The sequence below is a fragment of the Phyllostomus hastatus genome, unplaced genomic scaffold (assembly GCF_019186645.2).
Source record: "Phyllostomus hastatus isolate PE091 unplaced genomic scaffold, TTU_PhHast_1.1 phas_contig_196, whole genome shotgun sequence".
NCBI classification, from domain to species: Eukaryota; Metazoa; Chordata; class Mammalia; order Chiroptera; family Phyllostomidae; genus Phyllostomus; species Phyllostomus hastatus.
The window spans coordinates 8,301,015-8,320,776 of record NW_025333709.1 but is presented as its reverse complement, the minus strand read 5'-3'; the positions used below and the strand labels follow the sequence as shown (position 1 = coordinate 8,320,776).

The window sequence follows — 19,762 nt, the reverse complement described above, 5'->3', positions numbered from 1 at the left end:
CTCCGTCCTGGGTGACGAGAAGACAAGGCATATCTGGTCCCTCCAGGAGCAAGGAAGCAGGACAGACGGACAGGGGGAGAAACCAGGCAGGTAGCCTGATGGGGCAAAGGGCTAAACAGCGAATGGCGCGGCTCCGGGAGTGCATGTCAGAAGATTCTGAACCAAGAAAAAAAAGTGCTGGGAGCGGTTTGGCAAGGCTTCAAGGATAACGGGTGGGAGTGGGAGGGGGCACAATGGGCGTCTGAACGGGAGCCAGAGGAGTAACAGAATCCCGAGGGTCAGGGCCACTTCATCCTCTCGCCTGCCCTTCTGTTTGATGGGGTACGGCTGGCTTGAGCACCTACTGTGGGCTCGGTTCCACGCTGGCCACTAGGGACAAAGAGCGGAGATGCCCTAAAGATGAGGATGGCCCTGGCTGGCGTAGCTCAGTGGATTGAGCACAGGCTGCAAACCAAAGTGTCGCAGGTTCGATTCCCAGCTAGGGTACATGCCTGGGTTGCAGGCCATAACCCCCAGCAACCGCACATTGATGTTTCTCTCTCTCTCTCTCTCTCTCTCTCTCGTCTCCCTCTCTTCCCTCTCTAAAAGTGAATAAATAAAAAAAATCTTAAAAAAAAAGATGAGGATGAACCTGAGCTTAAGACCCAGGCAGACTGGTGTGAGTCTTGTCTCTCTCGCTTATTAATTCCATGACCTTGAAGGAGTTTCTGGACAGCTCAATGCCTCAGTTTCCACACCTATAAAATGGGAAGAGCCAATAAATCATTGACATTGGCTTATTGTGAGATTAACAAAGAGTCTCTGTGGAAACCACACAGCACAGTGTCTGCCACATAGTAAGTGCTTCACGAATGACAGCAATCCCAATGTTTGCGTGTAAGGTTCTCTAACAGAAGAATGCAGAAGATACACTGATGACCTGAAGGTGTAAATTATTTTCCATCTCCTCCTTCTGTTTATTGGCCTCATGGCACACACTCCAATTTGAAATTAGGTTCCCAGAGGCTTGTTAGTTCTACGTGGTCTCTTCCCACCCCCAACTTGGTTGCAGGGGGCAGGGAGGAAGAGAGTTTATCTGCTGTGTTCACCTTGACTCCCCCGTCCCGTTCCTTAGCGCCGAAGCATTTACACTTGACCCTTGAACAACATGGGTTTGAACTGCACGAGTGCATTGACACATGATTTTTTTCCCAGTAAATACCGTCAGCCCTTCATATCAATGGGTTGCGATTCTGCAGGTTCCCAAACAGTATTTTCTGTCTGCTGTTGTAAACCTGCAGTTGGAATGCAAAAATACTGTTTTGTAGCCACTGCTGGTTGGACTGGCAGATGTATAGGGCTGACTGGAGAGTCAAAAGTTGTACACAGATCTTCAGCTTCCTGGGGGCCTGGCACCCCGAACGCTGACCCTGTTCAAGGGTCAGCTACATTCGGTAAGAAAGAACCACATTATCGATTCTTTCACATGTGGGTCCATTCACATGTGGATTCTAAAACAACCTAGGGCGGTGTTTCATCTCACTCTTTGCAACAATTTTATGGATTGTTACTACCATTGATTGTCCTTGATTTAAAAAAATGAGGGGATTGAGGTACACAGAGGTCCAGTCACTTGCCTGGGTTCCCAGGGCAAGGACGTGGTGGTGGAACCAAGGTTGAAATGCGCACCAGGCTGGTCCCAGAGCCCATGCCCACGGCCACAGCGAGAGGCACAGCTGTGGGACCTGTGACTTAATGAATGGGCGTGAAAGAGGGTTCACAGGGGAGGAGACATGTTAATTGGACAGAGGGATGAGTGGGACTTTTCAGGTAAACAAGGAACAAAAGTACCAAAGCGTACGGTCGTGGAATGAGGTTACAACTTCAGAAAGATCACAGGTAGTTAATTACGTGTGTGTGGTTGTGTGTTGTGTTCGATAGAGACAGAGACAGATACAGAGACATGGCGGGGGGCGGCGGGGAAGAGAGAGAATTGGCTCTGTGGAGCGTGCTGAGGAGTTTGGACATTGTCTTACGTGCAGCAGGAAAACGCTGAAGGGAAAGCATGGGACGTGATCGATTTCCCTTTTCTAGAGTAAACCTTCCGATCGGACAAATCCCAAGGTAGTGAATTGGGAATCTGGGGGCAGGGACACGGGTTTGGGAGAGCTGTGGAGTAGGAGGGTGGAGAAAAATATAGACCAAGCATTATACAGTTTTCGGTGTTTCTGACTTTGCTTTAGCTATTAACAAGAAGGAATATTTCCAATTATAACTTGGAACAGTCTGGAAGAATGAGTGAATGAAAAACTTAACTTTACTCAGAAAGGGGATCCCTAAATGGATTTTGGAGCTTTTCCTCCCCCCACCCCCAACAATATTGGGCGTGGCACACCTGCTAGGTGTTACTTTGATTCTTGCGCTCAAACAGCCGGGTAAACACACAAACGCAGGAGGCACTGAGCTCTTGGAAAGGTCTTCAGTGTGTGGGTTTAAACACAGGGAACCATTAGGTTTCGCAGTGGTCATCATTCCAAAGCATAAATCACGCCAAATTTATTTGAAATCCTGTCCTTGGAAGGTTGTGTGTTTTGACAAACCTTGTAGCAAATCTGGTCCAGCTTTGGGATTTGTCATGAAACCTGAAACCCAGCACGCTGGCCTGCCTCCGGCCGGGTCTTCTCCAGCGAGTTCCAGGCAGCCTTAGCACGGTGCCTCCCTAAGCTCATCCTGGCAAGCCCTGAGGTTGTGTTGGGCTGCGGTGGACGTTTGGGGTGGACTCTGCAAACGCTCTGGGCAACCATAGAAAAGGACCAAGGAGGACCGTGATTTGGGGGCGTCTGTACGCCTGAGTATTCTTAAGAGTGTAAATTGCAGAATTAGCAATACCTTATCCCCTGTTGGCTAGTGACTTGGAGATACCCCCAGCCGTGAGTGGGGCAGAAAGTTAATTAATCTGCTTATTGAAAAGAAGAAATGTCTCATTTGCATGCATTTACATTCAGGTCTTGCATGCATCTTGCTTTTGGTGGTCTTTGCTTTCTCTCCTTAATACTACTGACCCAGCTAGGTATTAGCTCAATACATTTCCATTTTCTGTGTCTGAGCCTTGTTTAGGGGTATGTATCTGGCTGTCATTGGCTCCAGCAGAATCTGATCGCCATACAGATAATTTCATTCTCTACAGAGATTCTTTTTGCTCCCATGGGCTGTTTTCTTCTCGTTATCATATAGCACGTTTGGGAAAAGATTTATATACTTGACCAATCTTGGAAAATAAAGACCCAGCTCCATCAGAGTTGGACATGTTGTTTGGGGATGAGCCATTCAATTATTTGCAATTTTGCACTGACTGAACTGAATTTTCCATGGCCATTTTTGTGGAAGTTTTCTTCTTGCTTTTTCTCTCTTATTGGGAGGTCTGCCTCTGGAGATTTTTTTTTTTTATCCTCCTGGGGTAAAAAAAGACCATTGCTCCATGAATGTATCTCAGACATTCTACATTCCCAATCATTGCTTTTTTCTTGAAACTGTTTAGGCAACTTGAGTCCAGGACCCCTTAAACCTGCTTGAAGGAAGCCTTGGGGGAGGGGGTGGGGCTAAGAAGAAGAAGAAGGGTGATTCCGGAGGGGTGGGAGTGAGGAGGGCTTGAAAGGCAAAGACTCGGGACCAGCTCTGGAACACCAGCAAGTAGAAACACAACTACAGAGGGAGGTTAGTGCAGAGGGAAGTCTTGGCTTGTGAGTGAATCACCAGCTCACGCGTGGGGGACCGGAGGGGGGTGCGTGTTTCTGTGCTTTGTAGCAATCACATTCTGATGCGTTGCCACAGTGTGGCTGTCAGGGGTGAGTGGCTCAGGCAGCCCCTCCAACCACCTATATGCTAACAAGCTTGGCAATCAGATTGTGAAGGGTCCTGGCTGGAGGAAAAAAATTAAAACCAAACCTTAGACCTCTGTCAGACTGTGAGGAGAATTATATTTTTGAACTAGTCTACAGTGTGGACAGGAAATGACCTCTCCACAAACTGCTTCTTTAAAAACAAGCAGTGGTGCCTAAAGCTATCCAGCTCCTCTCCCTCCCTCCCTCCCTCCCTCTCCTTCCCCTCCCTCCTTCCTTCCTTCCCTCCCTCCCTCCTCCCCGAGCTCCCGCTCGCTCCCTCTCCCTGCTCGCCCGCCCTCCCTGCCTCCCTCCTTCCTCCTCCCGCCCTCCCCCTCCCCTGGCTCCGCTCCTCTCCAGCTCGCTATAGAGGGCTCCGGGAGCAGATCGCAGCCAGTGTGCTCAGCCTGCCTGCCTGCCTGCCTGCCCGCCCGCCTGCCTGCCTGCCGCTGTGTGTGTGTGCGCGCGCGTGTGCGTGCGTCTACTTTGTACTGCGAAGAACACAGCCCATGTGCTCTGCATGGACGTTACTGATACTCTGTTGAGCTTGATTTTCGACAAGCAGGCAAGATGTCCAGCACGCCCCATGACCCCTTCTATTCTTCTCCTTTCGGCCCATTTTATAGGAGACATACACCATACATGGTACAGCCAGAGTACCGAATCTACGAGATGAACAAGAGACTGCAGTCTCGCACAGAGGTAAGTACTTCAACCTTGGGCGTGTGTTCGTGTGTCTTTTTTTTTTTATTAAAGGGTGCACGGGGGTTTTCTCGGGGTTGCCGGCTGAATTCTGTGGGAAGTGTCCCACTTGATACTACCACGTATGTGGAAATGAGCGCCAGGATGAATCCACTAGTTTGAACGCTGGATTTCCAGGCACAGCAACTCTTAGAGCTGGGGCAGTTTCTGCTGGAATCTTGAAATAGACAACCCAGCACTTGACTCGCATGCGGGGTCCCCAGAAATGCTGCTGTCCCAGAACTCCGGGGTTTGCAGGCTCGGGGTCAGTCCCGTGAGCGTGTCTTGAGATATAATTCCAAGGGATTTGGTGATCATTTGCATCTGGTGAAATAATTTTTTAGCAAATCCCAGAGGAAGTCAGCTTGGACCTGCATTCGTTTTTTAAAGTCTTCCAAATTGAAATGGAGGGGGCAGAAGAGGAACCCCGTGTACTTTTCAGAACCAGCCGGGAGTGGGAGGGGGCACATGTTTGTAGATTTCCTTGTTAAATTCAGAAACCAGTTGCTTGGGGCAGGAGGGGGGGTGGTTCTTGACTCTGCCCTGTCGGGCATGGGAGTGTCTCCCAAGGGCTCTACCTTCCCCAGGAGCTAGCTCAACATTCAAGCCAACTTGAGTTTTTGCATATTCGTGATTTTCTGCCTTCAGAGAAGGAGCTTCTTTCTCCTGGGCGGGCAACTCTGGGAGCAGAGAGGAGCACAGCACTTTCAGAACTTTCTAAATGCAAAACTCCGGGCTGCCTCCTGCAATTTAAATATTTAATGCCCGTTGACTTTTCCTCTGTGCTGGCTCAGCTGGCAGGTCTTGCTCCTGGGCTGCCCCTTTGCCTGGAAGTTGGGGCTTTGTGCTGGAGTGTTGTGAGAAGGAGTTGGTTATAGGGGCAGCAAAGTTACTTTAGGACGTGGAAACCGCTGGGGCTTTCAGTCTTCTCTGTAAAGATCAAGTACCCAGAGTGCACAGGCAGAGAGCTTTTACAGAAGAGCTCTGGTGGAATGTGAGCTTGGAGACTGACTCCCAACTCTGGAAAGGAACCCAACTAGGGTTGTGTGGCAAAACAAAACACACTGGCATGAACTGTCAGCGGAACCCCGGAGGATCCCTGGCGTTGCCTGTATTTAATACAGCGAACAAGATGTGACCTGCTTTCTGATTGGCCCAGTGCTGCACAAGGACTGATGTTTTGGGTTTTTTTTTTTTAAACTAGGTTGTCTTTATCACTACTGTGTTCTTCATATGTTAATACCTCCTAGATGCTAACTGTAGATGGTGGTACTGTGGCTTTCCCTGGAAGTCAGGAGTTTTACAGAAGTATACACTGTTTTGCTTAGAGTGGTGAGCTTTTGGCAGTAAGTGACATGTGTGTGTGTTGTCGTGTGTGTAGTTGTGTGTTACAGTCTGTTTCATGAAGACCTGGCACCTGGGTGTTGGAATCTTAAACTGTTCGCTGTCGTAGCCTGCTTTCAGAATTAGGATAAAAATAAAAATATCTCCGGGTTCATGCACACATTAATTGCAACATAAATTTGGGGTAAAAATGTCCTAGAAACATGATCAGTTTGCAAAAGAGACCAGGAGCCATTACAGCTCAATTCTTGAAGAGCAACAGGATTTAAAAATAACCTGGGTCCACTCCACATTTTGGAACGTTTTTGAGGAGTTGCAGAACGAGGTTGTTTCTCCCGTCCTCCTCGGTGAGGGCGGAAGGAAGGCGGGTTTCTCTGGAGTCTGTGCTCCCTGGTGCCCGGTAGTGATCCCTTGGCCCTCGCTGAGCTGAGAGCTTCCTCTGGGAGACTCCTCCGTCCAGCCTTACCCCGGTCTTCAGGGTGCACCAAGGCCCCCACTTTTATTTCACATGTGAGAGGAAACCTTTGAAAAGCCCCCCCCCCATTGATGGTATGTTTTTAAAAAATGGCACATCATTACCTATTTATTTATTTATTGAGAGCTAAACTCAGGTATTCCTAACCTTTGCATTGCGGGTATTACTTTTCAAGATTTCCTCTGAGTTGAAAAAAAAACAAAACCAAAACTGCTTCATCACTCAAGAACCTGGAGAGGAAAGTTTGCTATGACAAGTCTTAAAAACTGATGTGCACCTCTCTGGCCAGGACAGAAAAGCACTCTGAACTCTTGTTTTGGTGCGTTCTAGAGTCAACCTTGAGCATGTACCCCTTTTCATTAAGATCTTTTCTTTAATTGACCAAGTAATTACGGACACTTCCTTTTTCTTTGCCAAGCAGTAAATAATGTCAAGAATGGAAGACCATCCATTTTTTTACATTTTCTATGAAAAAAGGAGAGAATCGTGTAAGTGCCCCCAAGGTATTTAAGTATTCACATTAAATTTTGATTCAGGTTTGTAATTGGAAAATAAAATATTTAGAAACACGTAACTTTTCATGAAAAAGTTATACTATTGTGCCTTTACCAGAGACGATTATTTATGAGAGAGTTGCTCTGACCCACAGAGGGACCGGTCAGGATAAAACACAGTGACACCCAGCAAAGGTTACCAGTTTGCTCACACACAACATAAAGTAGACTGTTGAGCAATTACATTGAGAATTTGACCAATGCATCCAACCATTTTTGGGAAAGAGAGACTCGGCCTTTCTCCTCTCTCTCCCGGCTCCGGGGCCTGTGCTACCTTCTATCATGTCGTTGGCTCAATACCAGCCCCACACGCACATGTGGGGAATGTCCTCAGCTCCCCATTCCTTTAGAACATGGGCTTGGCCAGAAAGGCATTGTAGCTAGTCCTTTTGTGGTGAATAAATTATAATCAAGTCTGGAGAAATTTCCTGGCACCCTCCTTCTTTATGGAAAGGCAAGAAAGTAGTGAAGAACGCTGGTGCCTCTCTGTTCCCCTTTCATTGCGGACCCCCAAGGCCTTCTCTCCTGGGGATTTGTGCATTTCTTCCAGTGAAGTCCAATCAAAGCCCTTTGGAGGCTGGGCCGTTGTAGTTTAAAGAGCATTCGATGGGGCGTTAATCTTGTTTCTGACTTGTTTCTGTAATTTACTAACTGCTTGGTATGGATCTTGGTTCCTCGTCTGTAAATTTCCTGCAAGGCCCTCGGATTTAAAAATTCAGATACCACAAAGCCCCCCGGTTTGCTTTTCTTGGGCATGAGAAAGGATTGTGAGCTAGAATAACGAGCACAGATGTGGTTTCTTTGCTCCTGGCATTTAGTTCCAGATCACAAATGGCCCTGAAATAATCTGGGTAATGACGGTGGAAATGTTGAAGAGAGAGACCCTGCGAGTCTCGTTGGAAGCTAGCCCTTGGAGCGAGGAGTTCCTGGGACCAAGTAGGTACTCAGTAAACATTGAAGTAGCCCATGGATCCACGATTGTGTGGATGCAAGGGGAGAGAGAGTTTGAGAACTCGGGTGTTGAAATCATTAGCACCTTGCCCAGGAAACACAGTTGCGATGCCCCTGGGAGTGTGGCACCTCCTGAAGCCGCTGTGGGCATCTGCTTCCCACTCCCCATACAAGTGCCCCCACCTCATTCTCCACCCCTATTTTATCACGAGGTCATTTAGATCCCTAGTCTTTGTGGCAGAAGAGAGCAAGGGTCTGAGAGATGACAGAGCCTCATCTCTTTCTAAAGGAATATAGATGTATCGCTAAGCAAACAAAAACAGAAACGAAGTTTCAAATGCTGTTGGCTGTTCCGGCAAACAGAATGCCATCGCCACCTCAGAACCTCAGTGGAATTTCCTAAAGAAGTGTGTGGGTGTTTCCCCCCTTTTAAAAATGAAGTTAAGAGAGACGCTGAGATTTGTGTCCCACTGCTGGTCACTGCAATTCCCAGGCAGCGGGAAGGCGTTTGCTCTTCTGTTGCATGTGCCACCGGGAACTGACCTGGTGTCGTTCAAAATCCAAGCTCTGGAGTGGGCTTGCAGAGCCACATGGACTTTGGAAGGACCCAACCACACGGTTGGTCGTGGAGTTTAACCCTGCACACCAGATAGGATACAAAAATACGTTCCACGGAGTTCAGGATTTGTTTTGTAAAGAGCTTCAAGAAACACAGAAACTATTTCTTTTCATTTCCTGAGGTCTGTGCTATGAGATGAACGTATAGGGAAAATAGGGGCACGTCATAGGGACCTTCGTAGTGAAGGGATTTCACTGATGGTGGGTGGATCGTTACAGAATTGAAAAACTTTATCAAGTAAAGTTATAAACATCCTGTTGCTGACAACTTGCTTATGCCTGTTTCCTCAGTCAAATGATGAAAAATGTCTCCATTTTACTGAAGGTGTTTTTAAGCATATTTTTTTTCATGTTGTCGGGGTGCTCCTTTTAAGAAAATACCCCCAACATCAGAGAAGGGTGGGTTCCGTCTGTGCTTCTTTCTCTTTTGAGAGTTTTATTTTCTTTTATCAGTATTACATGCCTCATCCAGAAGAGAAAACTGATTGCAATTGGAAGCTGCACACACCAGAATTTTATTAGAATTACAGTTTTTTAGTTTTACAGGGTTTAATAGGAACGTTAAACATGGTCGAAGACCTTGGGATTTAAACTTGCTGCTTTTCACCCAGTCTCAGCCCGATTCTCCAGCTCCCTGGGGATGATGCGGGAGGGGGCGGGGGTTCCCAGTCTTTTCTCTGGGCTTCGTTTTTTACATAGTTCAGTCCCACGGTTTCCAGTTGTAACATCATGTTTATTCATGGCATGGCTCAGGATCATTGATGTTCAGATGGAGTCTAGTTACAACGAGATTAGGTATTTTGGATGGGGCGGGGCCGGGGGGGGAATGAAAAATGCTTTGTGATAACTTGGAAATTTTTTTTCCCCTAGAAATTTAGAAAGAAAAATGTTGCTGCTACTCTGAGGCATATGAATGATTTTCAGTTCAGTGCTAAACGCAGAACTTGCCCAGTGTTTTGAAGGGGGTCGGTGAGGGGTGGGGGGAGGGGGGTGGCAGTGGTAAGGAAAGCTATTTTGAAAATGTTAAATGAAACCAAAAGCGCAGTTTTAAAAATGAGAACTTGCAAACTCTTATTTTTCAAGATCTCTACTTGGCCTCAGAAAACACCCTGCAGGACTCTTGTGTGGATTTTATTTTCCTGAGGTCTTTTTTTTTTCCCTTTCCATTTTCTTTCTATGGGAACTGTTTTTAATTAAAAATTGCTGCAAACTAACTATTCGTAGGAGGCCACAGAGGGAAAAGAAAACCCTCTCAACTCACATTCAGCGCAGATTCTTATCTGCCTAAAATCAATGCACATTTAAATTTCTCCCTTTTTGGTGTGTAAATTATGATATAGGATACAAAGCGGTGTGCATTTTTTACACATTTAGCTTTTTTGTTTGGGTTTCAGAAAGAAATTAATTTAAATTGTATGGAGAACGGGGCTATAAATCTCCTTTTATTACATTTGTCCACATTAACTCATTTTTCACAAGGAGCACAGACTGCCCCCTTTCCGAACAAGGAAACAAAACATAAAAACAAACAACCTCAAACATTCAACTATATATATACGTTGTCAAGAACAAGATTCATAAACTTGCTCATTTGGATTTGATTGGTGGGTCTCAAAACATAACTGAGCTGGGAAAACAATCTCTGAAAGTGTCAGACAACAGAGCTTTAAAAACATAAAAGTATCCTACTGATGTAGATAGTACACGTGCCTTTGTTAGTTTCTGACCAAGATAATTCTTTCTTTCTCTCTTCTTTCTCTTTCTTTCTTTCTTTCTTTCTTTCTTTCTTTCTTTTCTTTCTTCTTCCTTCCTTCCTTCCTGTCCTTTCTTTCCTTCCTTCTTTCCTTCTTTCTTTCCTTCCTTCTTTCCTTCTCTCTCCCCTCCCTCCCTCTCTCCCTCCCTTCCTTCTCTCTTTCTTCTTTCCCTTCCTCCCTTCCTTCCCTCTTTTCTTCCTTTCTCTTTCTTTTCTTTTTTACTAGTTTGATCCTAGGTTTTTTAAAAAATAATAAATTCTAGCAGCATGCAGCTGAACATGGGCCGTTATTAACGTTTAAAACAAAATTCTGTCCTTCGTCAAGAATTCCCATGCTTCTGGCAATGACGGTACCAGAGTCTGGGAATACAGAGCTGATGGAGGCACTTGCTGTCATCCGGAAGCTTACAATCTGGTGACAAAGGGAGACGTACAAACCAGCTCTCACACGGAAGGTGCTACGACAGCCGAATGCACAGTGCAGTGGGGGTGCATTACGGGCTTGTACTGAAAGGTGTGCACATTTCTGAAAGGTCGTCACGTTGACAATGACCAGCATCTGCGGAGTGTTTCGTGTCTGCTGGGCACGGTGCTGAGTGCTTTCTTCAGCTCGGCTCACATAACCCTCATGATCACCTCCTGAGACAGGTACTGGTAACGTTTGCGTCTTTACCGACGAGGAAACCGAGGGTGAAGCAAGTTGTCCCTGGTCGCACAGACGGGGGTTTAGTTTTAGGGGTTACGTTGTTAACTACTCTGCCGTAGCACCTCTCTTGAGATGAGAAATGCCAGCTGGGATTCTAGTTTCATGTGTGGGAATTTATTAGGTGAAAACATTCATTTTTCCCTCCCAGGGTAGGTTTACTTTGGCAGTGGCTGGAAAGTGGACCCCAACCACCTGACTTGATTAGACTATTTGTCTCTCAAATGTCTCATTTCAAAAAGAACCATGTGAAATTCCAAGGATGGAGCCAGAGTAAAAAAAAAAAACAAAAAAAAACCCCCCAAAACAAAATCACACTCCCTGTTGAATAATGAATATCTTTTCTATTCCTCGGAGTGGCATTTTCTGAAGACTCCCTGGAATTCCTATGGAATATTCCGCATCGTCATCTAAAAGTTGAATTATTTTACTTAGCAAATACTTAGATTTCCATGAGCGCCGGGCTCTTCTCAGGCGAGCGTGGCGGAAGGTCTTTTCATCGTTTCAAGTAGTACTGGGAGGACGAGAGGAACGATTTCACTCCTGCTGGTGCCACGCCCTCCTCCTGTAAGTGCCAGGAGATTGAATTAGAGTGTGAGTTTGGGCCAGCATTAGCTTCCTTTGTGGGTGATCCGCGCGGCGTCTTAGCGAAAACACAGGCCCAGAGGGAAAAGAGCGCCCGCAGCCTGCTTTGGCTCCCACTCTCCGGAGAGACGGTCCCGCCGCGGCCAGCGCGCGGCTCCGCGGGTCTTCGTGGGGGCTGACGATTCCTTCCGACCTTCCAGTAGGGACCCCAGAGGCCCGTGCCTGGAAACGCCTGCTGGTGATGGGAGAGAAGATAGGCCTTCTTAACAGATTCATCCACCGGGCCCAAGATGCGCGCGTCCCGGCTCTCCTTCAGCAGGTCGGGAGCTGGAGGCGCGGGGAGGCGGCCTAGTCCACGCGTGGGCATGCCATCCCAGTGGCCTTGCCTTCTCGCTCCCCACTCCGGGTGCTCTTCCAAAGCACGAAGGAGGCGGCCCCACCCTGTGGGAGGCCCCGACAACCGCACCCAACCCTCTCTTCGCTCCCACTTTGACCAGCCTCATTGGAAGTTTTGGTCTTCCGATGGAAAACTGAAGACTTGGCGGGAAAGATTTGGCAGACGCCCTCTGGAGAGGAGGGACCCGCCCAGTTGTGGCGACGTCGTAAGCCCGGTCCCGTGGTCCTTAGCTCCTCTTTCCACCCTCTGTTCCCCACAAGCAGCCAACGTGGTAGTTTTGAAGAGCAAAGCAGACAAGGTCACTCTCTAGCTTCCCCTTATACCTGGAATGTGACTCAAACTCTTGGCTGTAGCTTCTTAAAAAATCGTACTCTCTTGTTTGTGCTGTTAGCATGGTCTCCGCCCTTTTTCCCTTTGCCCACCTCCACCCAGCCCCATCCCTCAGGCGACCCCCACACCGTGGTCTCTGTCCATGGGTCACGCACAGGTTTGCTTTGGCTAATCCTTCCCCTTCTCTCAGCCGGTCCTCTGCCCCCTCCCACAGCTGCCTCCTGTTCCATGTGTCTGTGCTTCTGTCTTTGCTGTAGCTTTAAGGCTCTATTGATCTGTTTCTTTCTGATGGCCCAGCCTTTTCTCCTGCCAGGTTTGCGCTAGACTCCAGCCACAAGGGGCTTGCTGGGGGACCATGACCTTGGCCGGTTCATTCACCTCGCAACACCTTTTCCCTCGGTGCTAGAATGGACACGCGGGTTCTTCTGTAATAACCCATAGACATACGAAGAGCTCTGATTTGCACTAGAATTTAGCTTGTTGTTGGCTTTATTTGCAGGTCATCAAAAATCTCAAAAAAAAACAAAAAACAAGGGCAATGAGGCTGAGCTCTGGCACTTAGTAGTTCCTCTAGGGGTCAACTGAAATGTCCCCTTTCCAGGGAGCCCTTCTTCCTTGATCTACCTGATGAGAATTAGCCCCCTACCTACTCACCTTCCAACATACGCCCTGATAGTTTCCGTCACAGCAGTTAGAGCCAGCTGATATGTTCTTGCATGTAGTTTGTTACTCAAGTGTCTGCTTGCCCGTCCTCCTTAGAAGGGAAGCTGCAGGAAGGCGGGGACCAGCTTTGTCTTGTTCAGGCTGCCTCCCAGGGCCCCACAGCACACCGTCGATACGCAAAATCTATCTGTCGAATGAAGCAAATGAGGTTGTACCAGCACTGCCCGGATTGGCAGGGGGCTTTGCCCCGAGTCTTACCGACAATGACTTGCACTTACAGTTGGAAAAGAAGCCGCGAGCCTGGTCGCCAGGCGAGTGCTCCCTGGCTGGACGCTCGGCCAGACCCGAGGCCAAGGGAGGCCTGGAGAGGAGAATTTCTGCTGCCGAGGAAGGAGGAAGGGTGGACCTGAGAGGCTCGCCCTCCGCATGGTATGGATCTGTCGGGAATCTCCGAGTCCTGATGAAAAGTACAACTTGTGCACTCATGCTCGTGCGTTTTCTTACTTGATATTTCCACCACTCCTCCCTCTTTGGCTCCATCTACCTGGGGGCCCACAGCCATGAATTGTGATACCAATACGATACTTACCTAACATTTCCGTGAGCGCTTTGCATTTTAGGACAGTGCTTTCAGGACCATAAATCAGCTTACTTGAAGTGATTTGCACAACAAACTATGGGAAGTTATATTGGTATATGACGTTGTGGTCTATAACGACCTCGTGCTTGTTCATTGCGTGGTGGTGGTGTAGGTTGAGAGAGAGAGGTGCTCACTCCCATCAGACGGTGTCTATGTGTGTTCTGGCTGGGAAATGTGCACGTTTTTTTCCCACCAGTGTTTTCCCCTCTGGAGTGAAAAGAGGGACATGCCTGGAATGTAAAGATCTGAGCTGAAGTAGGACTTAGAATAAGTCAACATTTGGGCCCAGGTCCTGGCTTTGCCTCTTGGTTGCTGTATGATCTCAAGGAAGTTTCTTAACTTTCTGCACATTCGTTTTCTGAGCCCTAGTCTTAGGTTGGCAGTGAATGGCTGATGCACAGGCGACGCCTGGTGCGTAGCAAGTGCCGCGGCTGCTGTGCTGCGTGCTGTGATGGTTACGCTGTCCCCGTTCCCGCTGTATGAAGCAGTGGAAGTCATGCAAAACTTTGCTTGATTTCTTAAAAATGTCTTTACAAACCATTTTACATGCCCTGCAGTAGCATATTGAATCTAACAAACCAAACTTACAACGGCGTGCTGTAGGACTTGTGAGTTGGCTGTTCTCATAACACATGATGATGCCACCGGGGTTTTCCACCTTCATCCTGTTGGGATGACACGAGGGTCCGATACCTTCCCGTGGCCGCGGTCTCCCCCACAGTCCCGGTCAGGATGACCTCAGACAGGCGTGGTTAATTATGAAGAATTGACCGATACATGGCACAGGTGCACTCCATTCTTTTTGGGAGGATCTGTGTTTGGCGTTTGCCCCGTGTAAGAACCCAGTGGCGACAGCAGCACGTTGAAATGGCCCCTGCTCCGGGTCCTGGGCAGGACCATGGGAATGGGGCCTCGCGGCGCACAGGAGAGCACACACCTGCTGGCCTCGACTGGCCGTTTTGTCCAAAGAGGCGCACTTCTCCGTGTGCCACCCGGGACGGGCTTCTCCAGGGGGCTGTGTCGGCACCCATCGGAAGCCTGAATGCCCACTGCGTGTCTGGGCTGGTAACAGCCCTGCCGAGTGATCGGCTGTGACACCTTGTGGCTTACTCTTTCACACAGTGGATACGCGTGTGGGTAGAACAGGGGATGTACTGAACGGCCGTGTGGCAGCTTCGAGGCCAGAGGGGTCCGGCCGATGGGTAGTAAAGCCACCTGCCTCTAATGGGCCGATTTGTTCCACTTATTTCCGTGTAGGGTCTCCGTGGTTTTCCAAATTGAATTCTTTAAAAAACATATACCTTCCTCTACTTCGTTCCATTGAACAGGTCACCTGAGATTTTTATTTCGAGTTCCACATTAATAATAATGTTTAATCAACCTTTCTAGAGAACTACCTGACATAGTTCAAACGTTAAAATGTTTGCATGCACACACACATACTATTTCAAAAGAGAGGGTAGCGCTTGCTACATTTTTCTTCCTGACATCAGTCATTCTTGGGACTCATCAGGACTTCATGTGCAGACTGAAGTGGGTATAAGACTAAAGCTAAAATAAAGCGGAAGCACCAAACAAGGCTGCCCAGGTAGCAGGGCACACCCACAGGACTTTTCTTATGCCTTATACTTTTAGCCCTGATGCCCCTGCAGTTGGCCGAAATGTCTTGCTTGAAATTGAAATGAAGAAGTTGGTGCACAGCCCGGCCTTTGAAAGGTCCCGGTGGAGAACATTTGATGGAGACTACCGCTCCCAGATTAGCTGACTCCTCGAATTTCAGGGCTGGAGTACACACCCAGCCCTGGAGAGATCATCTAGCACAAGCCCCTGGTTTTGGAAGCACAGAAATCAGACACGGAGGACTTACCTGGCTACACGGTGCCGCTGATACAGAAGGCGTGTCAGGTTTTTAAAACCTGAGCACTAGTTGCCAAGGTAATAATAACCAGGAACTGGCCAGATTGAACACTCTCACCAACCACGAATTCGTACTTCAGTCCTGCAGAAACTTGCATGCTTCAAACCCCGTTTTCCAATTGCCTGGGATGGTATCGGTTTTAAGTATCACGCTGTTGATGTTGAGAACACTTCACTAACCTTCATTGTTTTCAAATTCATGATTCCTTTCCTTGCCAATTTATTTAACATAAACTTTCATATGCCTTAAATATATTTCTGACCTTTAAAACATGGCACGTTATCAATATAGAGTAGTTGCTAATACAATAATGTACAAAGAGGTAAGTACAAATTGTCTTTACTTCTATGTAAAAAAAAATCTTCTGTTAACATTGTAGGATGTAAATCTAAGCGCACATAGATATGCATCCATGTTTCCATGCTTGGGAACTTATGGAGCATCCTTTTGCCCGGCTCTTTTAACTAAAATTATGAGTATTTCACCATGTTCTCAAAATACAATTTTGAGTTACCTGAATTATTTACACATCGGTTTATATCTTAAACGTTGACAACATATAAACCCAGTAGCTCGGCATAGAGCAAGTTAATTTATGACACCAGCTGAAGGCCCTAGTTTCTGCTCTAGGGGAAGAGTGGTATCTCACCAGGGGGGCTGTGTCTTGAGCGGTCTGCAACGTTATCTCATTTTTCTCGCTGGATGGAAGAGATCCTTGGGGTCAGGTCCCCTCTCACTGATGTCCGTATCCTTCGTGACAGCTGACACTCTCTGTGGCCCATAGCAGCGATTTTTCCTAAAGGCATGTCTCTTTCACAGAGGCAGCCATTTGGTGGCCCGATTATTCTGAGTTATCGCTGTTTTCACACGGGGAGGGTGCGTTTTATCCGCGAGCCTCCTACGCAGATGGTCCCATCGCAGGGCAGCCGCGAGGTGCAGGAAGAGCGCCCCCTACCGCAGCAGTGGCATTCAATGAGGACCTTCGAGTCACGCGGACTTAAGTCTTTACTCCCTAGTCGCGTGAGCCTGGGTGAGTTGATTTACCCCTCTGTGTGCCCGGGCTGCCCCCGTGGCACATGGGCAGATAATGCTGTAATCTATGTGCTTGGGTTTTTATGCGGATCGAGGGAGGGAAGTCTTATAAAAGTGACTAGCATAGTGCCCACACCCGTGAGTGTTCATTATTATTTTTGCGGCTTGTTGAGCGGCGATCAAACGTCTCCCGGATGTGGTGTTACTGGCCTTGAGCTGAAGGGGGCAGCATCCCTGTCTGGAAAGAGCTTTGTAAGAGTGCACGTGAAGGATTTGCGGGGCAGGAGGGGCGCGAGGGATGAGAGGGAGTGTGAAGTTTGAGAAGGGCGGTGTGTCGTTGGCAGAAGGAATAATGGCGCATGTTGAGAAACCGAGCCTTGAAAGGTGGTGTTCTCTGTTTGAGGGGGAGTGAGGATTTGGGCATGGCCAGGGATTAGGGTCTGGGGCGGGCATGTGATGGCGTGGACACCTGTGTAGGGTGGGGTTGGTGAGTAGGAGGTAAACCCTGGAGAGCAAGTGGGGAGCAGATTGTGAAGGTTTTGGTCCTTAGCCTTCAGAGACTACTGAAATGTAGCCTAGTGAGGAGAAACAGAGCCCTGCTGTGATTATTTAATTTCTCAGAGCCTTGGTTTCCTCATTTGGAAAATGATACAACAGAAGTCCTCACCTCATAGGGTTGTTTTAAAGAGTTTAATGAGATCAGTCCTTTAAAGCCCTTAGACTAGCACCTGGTGCATGCACCTCACTACCATATCATAAGGATTCTTTTTTTTTTAAATGTTCCATTTCTTTATTTTTAGAGAGAGGGGGAGGGAGGTAGAAAGAGAGGGAGAGAAACATCAGGGTGTGGTTGCCTCTTACACACCCCCTACTGGGGACCTGGCCCACAACCCACACATGTGCCCTGACTGGGAATTGAACCAGCGACCCTTGGTTTGCAGGCTGGCACTCAGTCCACTGAGCCACACCAGCCAGGATGATCAACATGAGATTCCACTGTTGGGCAAAGGGAAGCCATAAAGGGTATTCTGTTTGTTTTTCCTGGGCACTGAGACCATTTGCTCTTCCTTTGAGTGAGATTACTCTGGTCACGTCATGGAAGGTGGGCTGGCTGTCTGTCTGTGGGCACATTTGTCCGCGGAGAGGAAGGGATCTGTTGATGGGAGATGCACAAAGGAAAAATCACACACCCTTACTGGCTGACTGAGCTATTTTTGGCTTACTACGTCTGAAGCAAAGAATGGATTTTCATGGCATTTTTTTTAAAAATGCAAAATTACCATAAGCCAAATTCTTGTAAGTTGCCCAGGGTCACTGTATTTGTCCACCAGGTGTAGTTCATGAAAACGTTAGTGGCCGTTTTAGAGGGTGGGTCCCCCCGATCTCCAGCCCGGACAGAATCAGGAAACTGGAGGGATGTGCTGTGGCTTCTGGGAGAACTCCCGCAGCCGGCGGGCAGCCAGCCCGGCACACGGACCCCCCAGTGCTACAGGCGCGAGGCAAGTGCAGAGGCTGTGTCGGGAGAGACGATGGAGGGGTTGTGCTCCTACCCCATCCGGCACATGTAGCATGAGTCTCTGGGCCTCAGTTTCCACAGGCGGAGAATGGGAACAATAATAAATGAACACCAGAGAAACCTCTTGAGCAATAAATGAGTCCATGGAGGTAAATTGCCAAGACTGGGTGGCTCTTCCCTTCCATATGTGACATGTCCTGTCACATCGCGGGCCCATAGACTTTTGTTCATTTTTATGATGTTTCCTGAACTCTTCTCGCACCTCCCTCCCTCCCTCCCTCCCTCCCTCCCTCCCTGACCTGAGCCTGGGGCCTCGGAGAAACCTTTCCTTTTCCTGAGCCTCTTTCTTTCCCGGTGTCTCTGGATTAGACGAAACGAGAACAAGGCGCTTTCCTTGGCTCCCGCGTCTCTGGTCCCCATAAGGGGAACTGTTTGTGTCTGTTTGCAGCTACACAGTAAAAATGATGTCCAGGTAGGTCACGTGCTACCCTCCGGCTCCACCCAGGCTCCTGCTGTTTCTCTCCCTCCTTCGCTGGTGAGGGGATCTTGCTGAGTCACAGCGTCTTGCTTTTACACGAAACGTGGCTGGAGCTGGAGAACCATTCCCTGCCTCCCGAAGCTCTGTGCCCCATTGTCTTAAAACCTGCGCAGGAGCGAAGGCCCGGGATTGTTTCTTCCTGGCATCAGAGAGGAACCTCAACGTGCACATGCAGGATATATCAAAATTACAGAGTTCAGTGGGTGCCCCGGATGGTCCGTGTTTTTTTTTTAAGAAAGGTTCAAATGTATCTTAACCAAGTCTAGAAAATAAGCTTAAGGTGTTAGGTTATTCCAAAAAGTCTGTTCATGCTCGTTGGCTAAGTGCATTAAACTGCCTTGAAATGATCACTTGTGTGCACTATTTTTAAAGCTGCTTTGCTGGAATGGTGATTCAAACCTATTTTTTTTCCCCAGACTCAAAACTTTGTATTTGTCTGTTGAAAAAAAAAAGACTGTATTTGAAACAAATAAACATGAAAACATAGTTTATTATATTTCCAGGCATTTTATCTGAAAGGAAAATATGTCAAGACATTTCTAGTTTGAAACTGAAGTCTCTGCCTTAATTCACTCCATTGTATTTCCAAGGAGCCCAACCGTATGCAATATTACCAGGTCTCCGGGGAGCTCCTTGAAGGGTTACCAGATACCGTGGGTATAATGAGGGAATGGGGGGAGGTGGGGAGAGAACGGATGGGGAATGGTTTCCAGCCCTAATTCTCTATTTCCTGTGATTTTTTTTTAATGGAAGCAGGGGAAAAGGAGAGAAGAAAGAACTCTGCTGTTACTTTTATTAAGGCTTTGATTTTAAAACCATTTAAGAAGTAGCATTCGCTTGGCACCCTGTGGTGTCCACGAAGGGAGGCATGGGCTCATTCATCCCTCGGTCACCTACTGAGTTTTTGGGTTGTGTGCTCCGCGGTGGAAGATGACAAGAGAGCCTCACCCTCAGGGTGCCCACAGCCTAGTGGGAAAGCCAGCCAGCTAGACAAGCACTTACAGCAAAGGGTGACAGGTGCCCTGATGGGGAAGAGCGGGATGTGGATGACATCGAGGATGGAGATTATTACCCCAGCAGAGATTGTGGTATTGAGACACACACACACACACACACACATGCACACTCACACTCTAAGTTACTTATA

The 19,762-nt window shown here is 47.9% G+C and overlaps 1 protein-coding gene across 10 annotated transcripts in view; it reads left to right on the top strand.

The window, feature by feature from the left end:
• The first annotated feature begins 4,240 nt into the window (after positions 1–4,240).
• LDB2 (LIM domain binding 2) overlaps positions 4,241–19,762 on the top strand; it is a 338,549-nt gene continuing 323,027 nt past the window's right edge. For all 10 annotated transcript variants that reach the window (XM_045834645.1, XM_045834643.1, XM_045834644.1 and 7 more), the window contains exon 1: positions 4,241–4,559. In XM_045834645.1, coding sequence (XP_045690601.1) covers positions 4,428–4,559 — 132 coding nt within the window. In that variant the 5' untranslated portion in view covers positions 4,241–4,427. The remainder of the gene's footprint in view (positions 4,560–19,762) is intronic.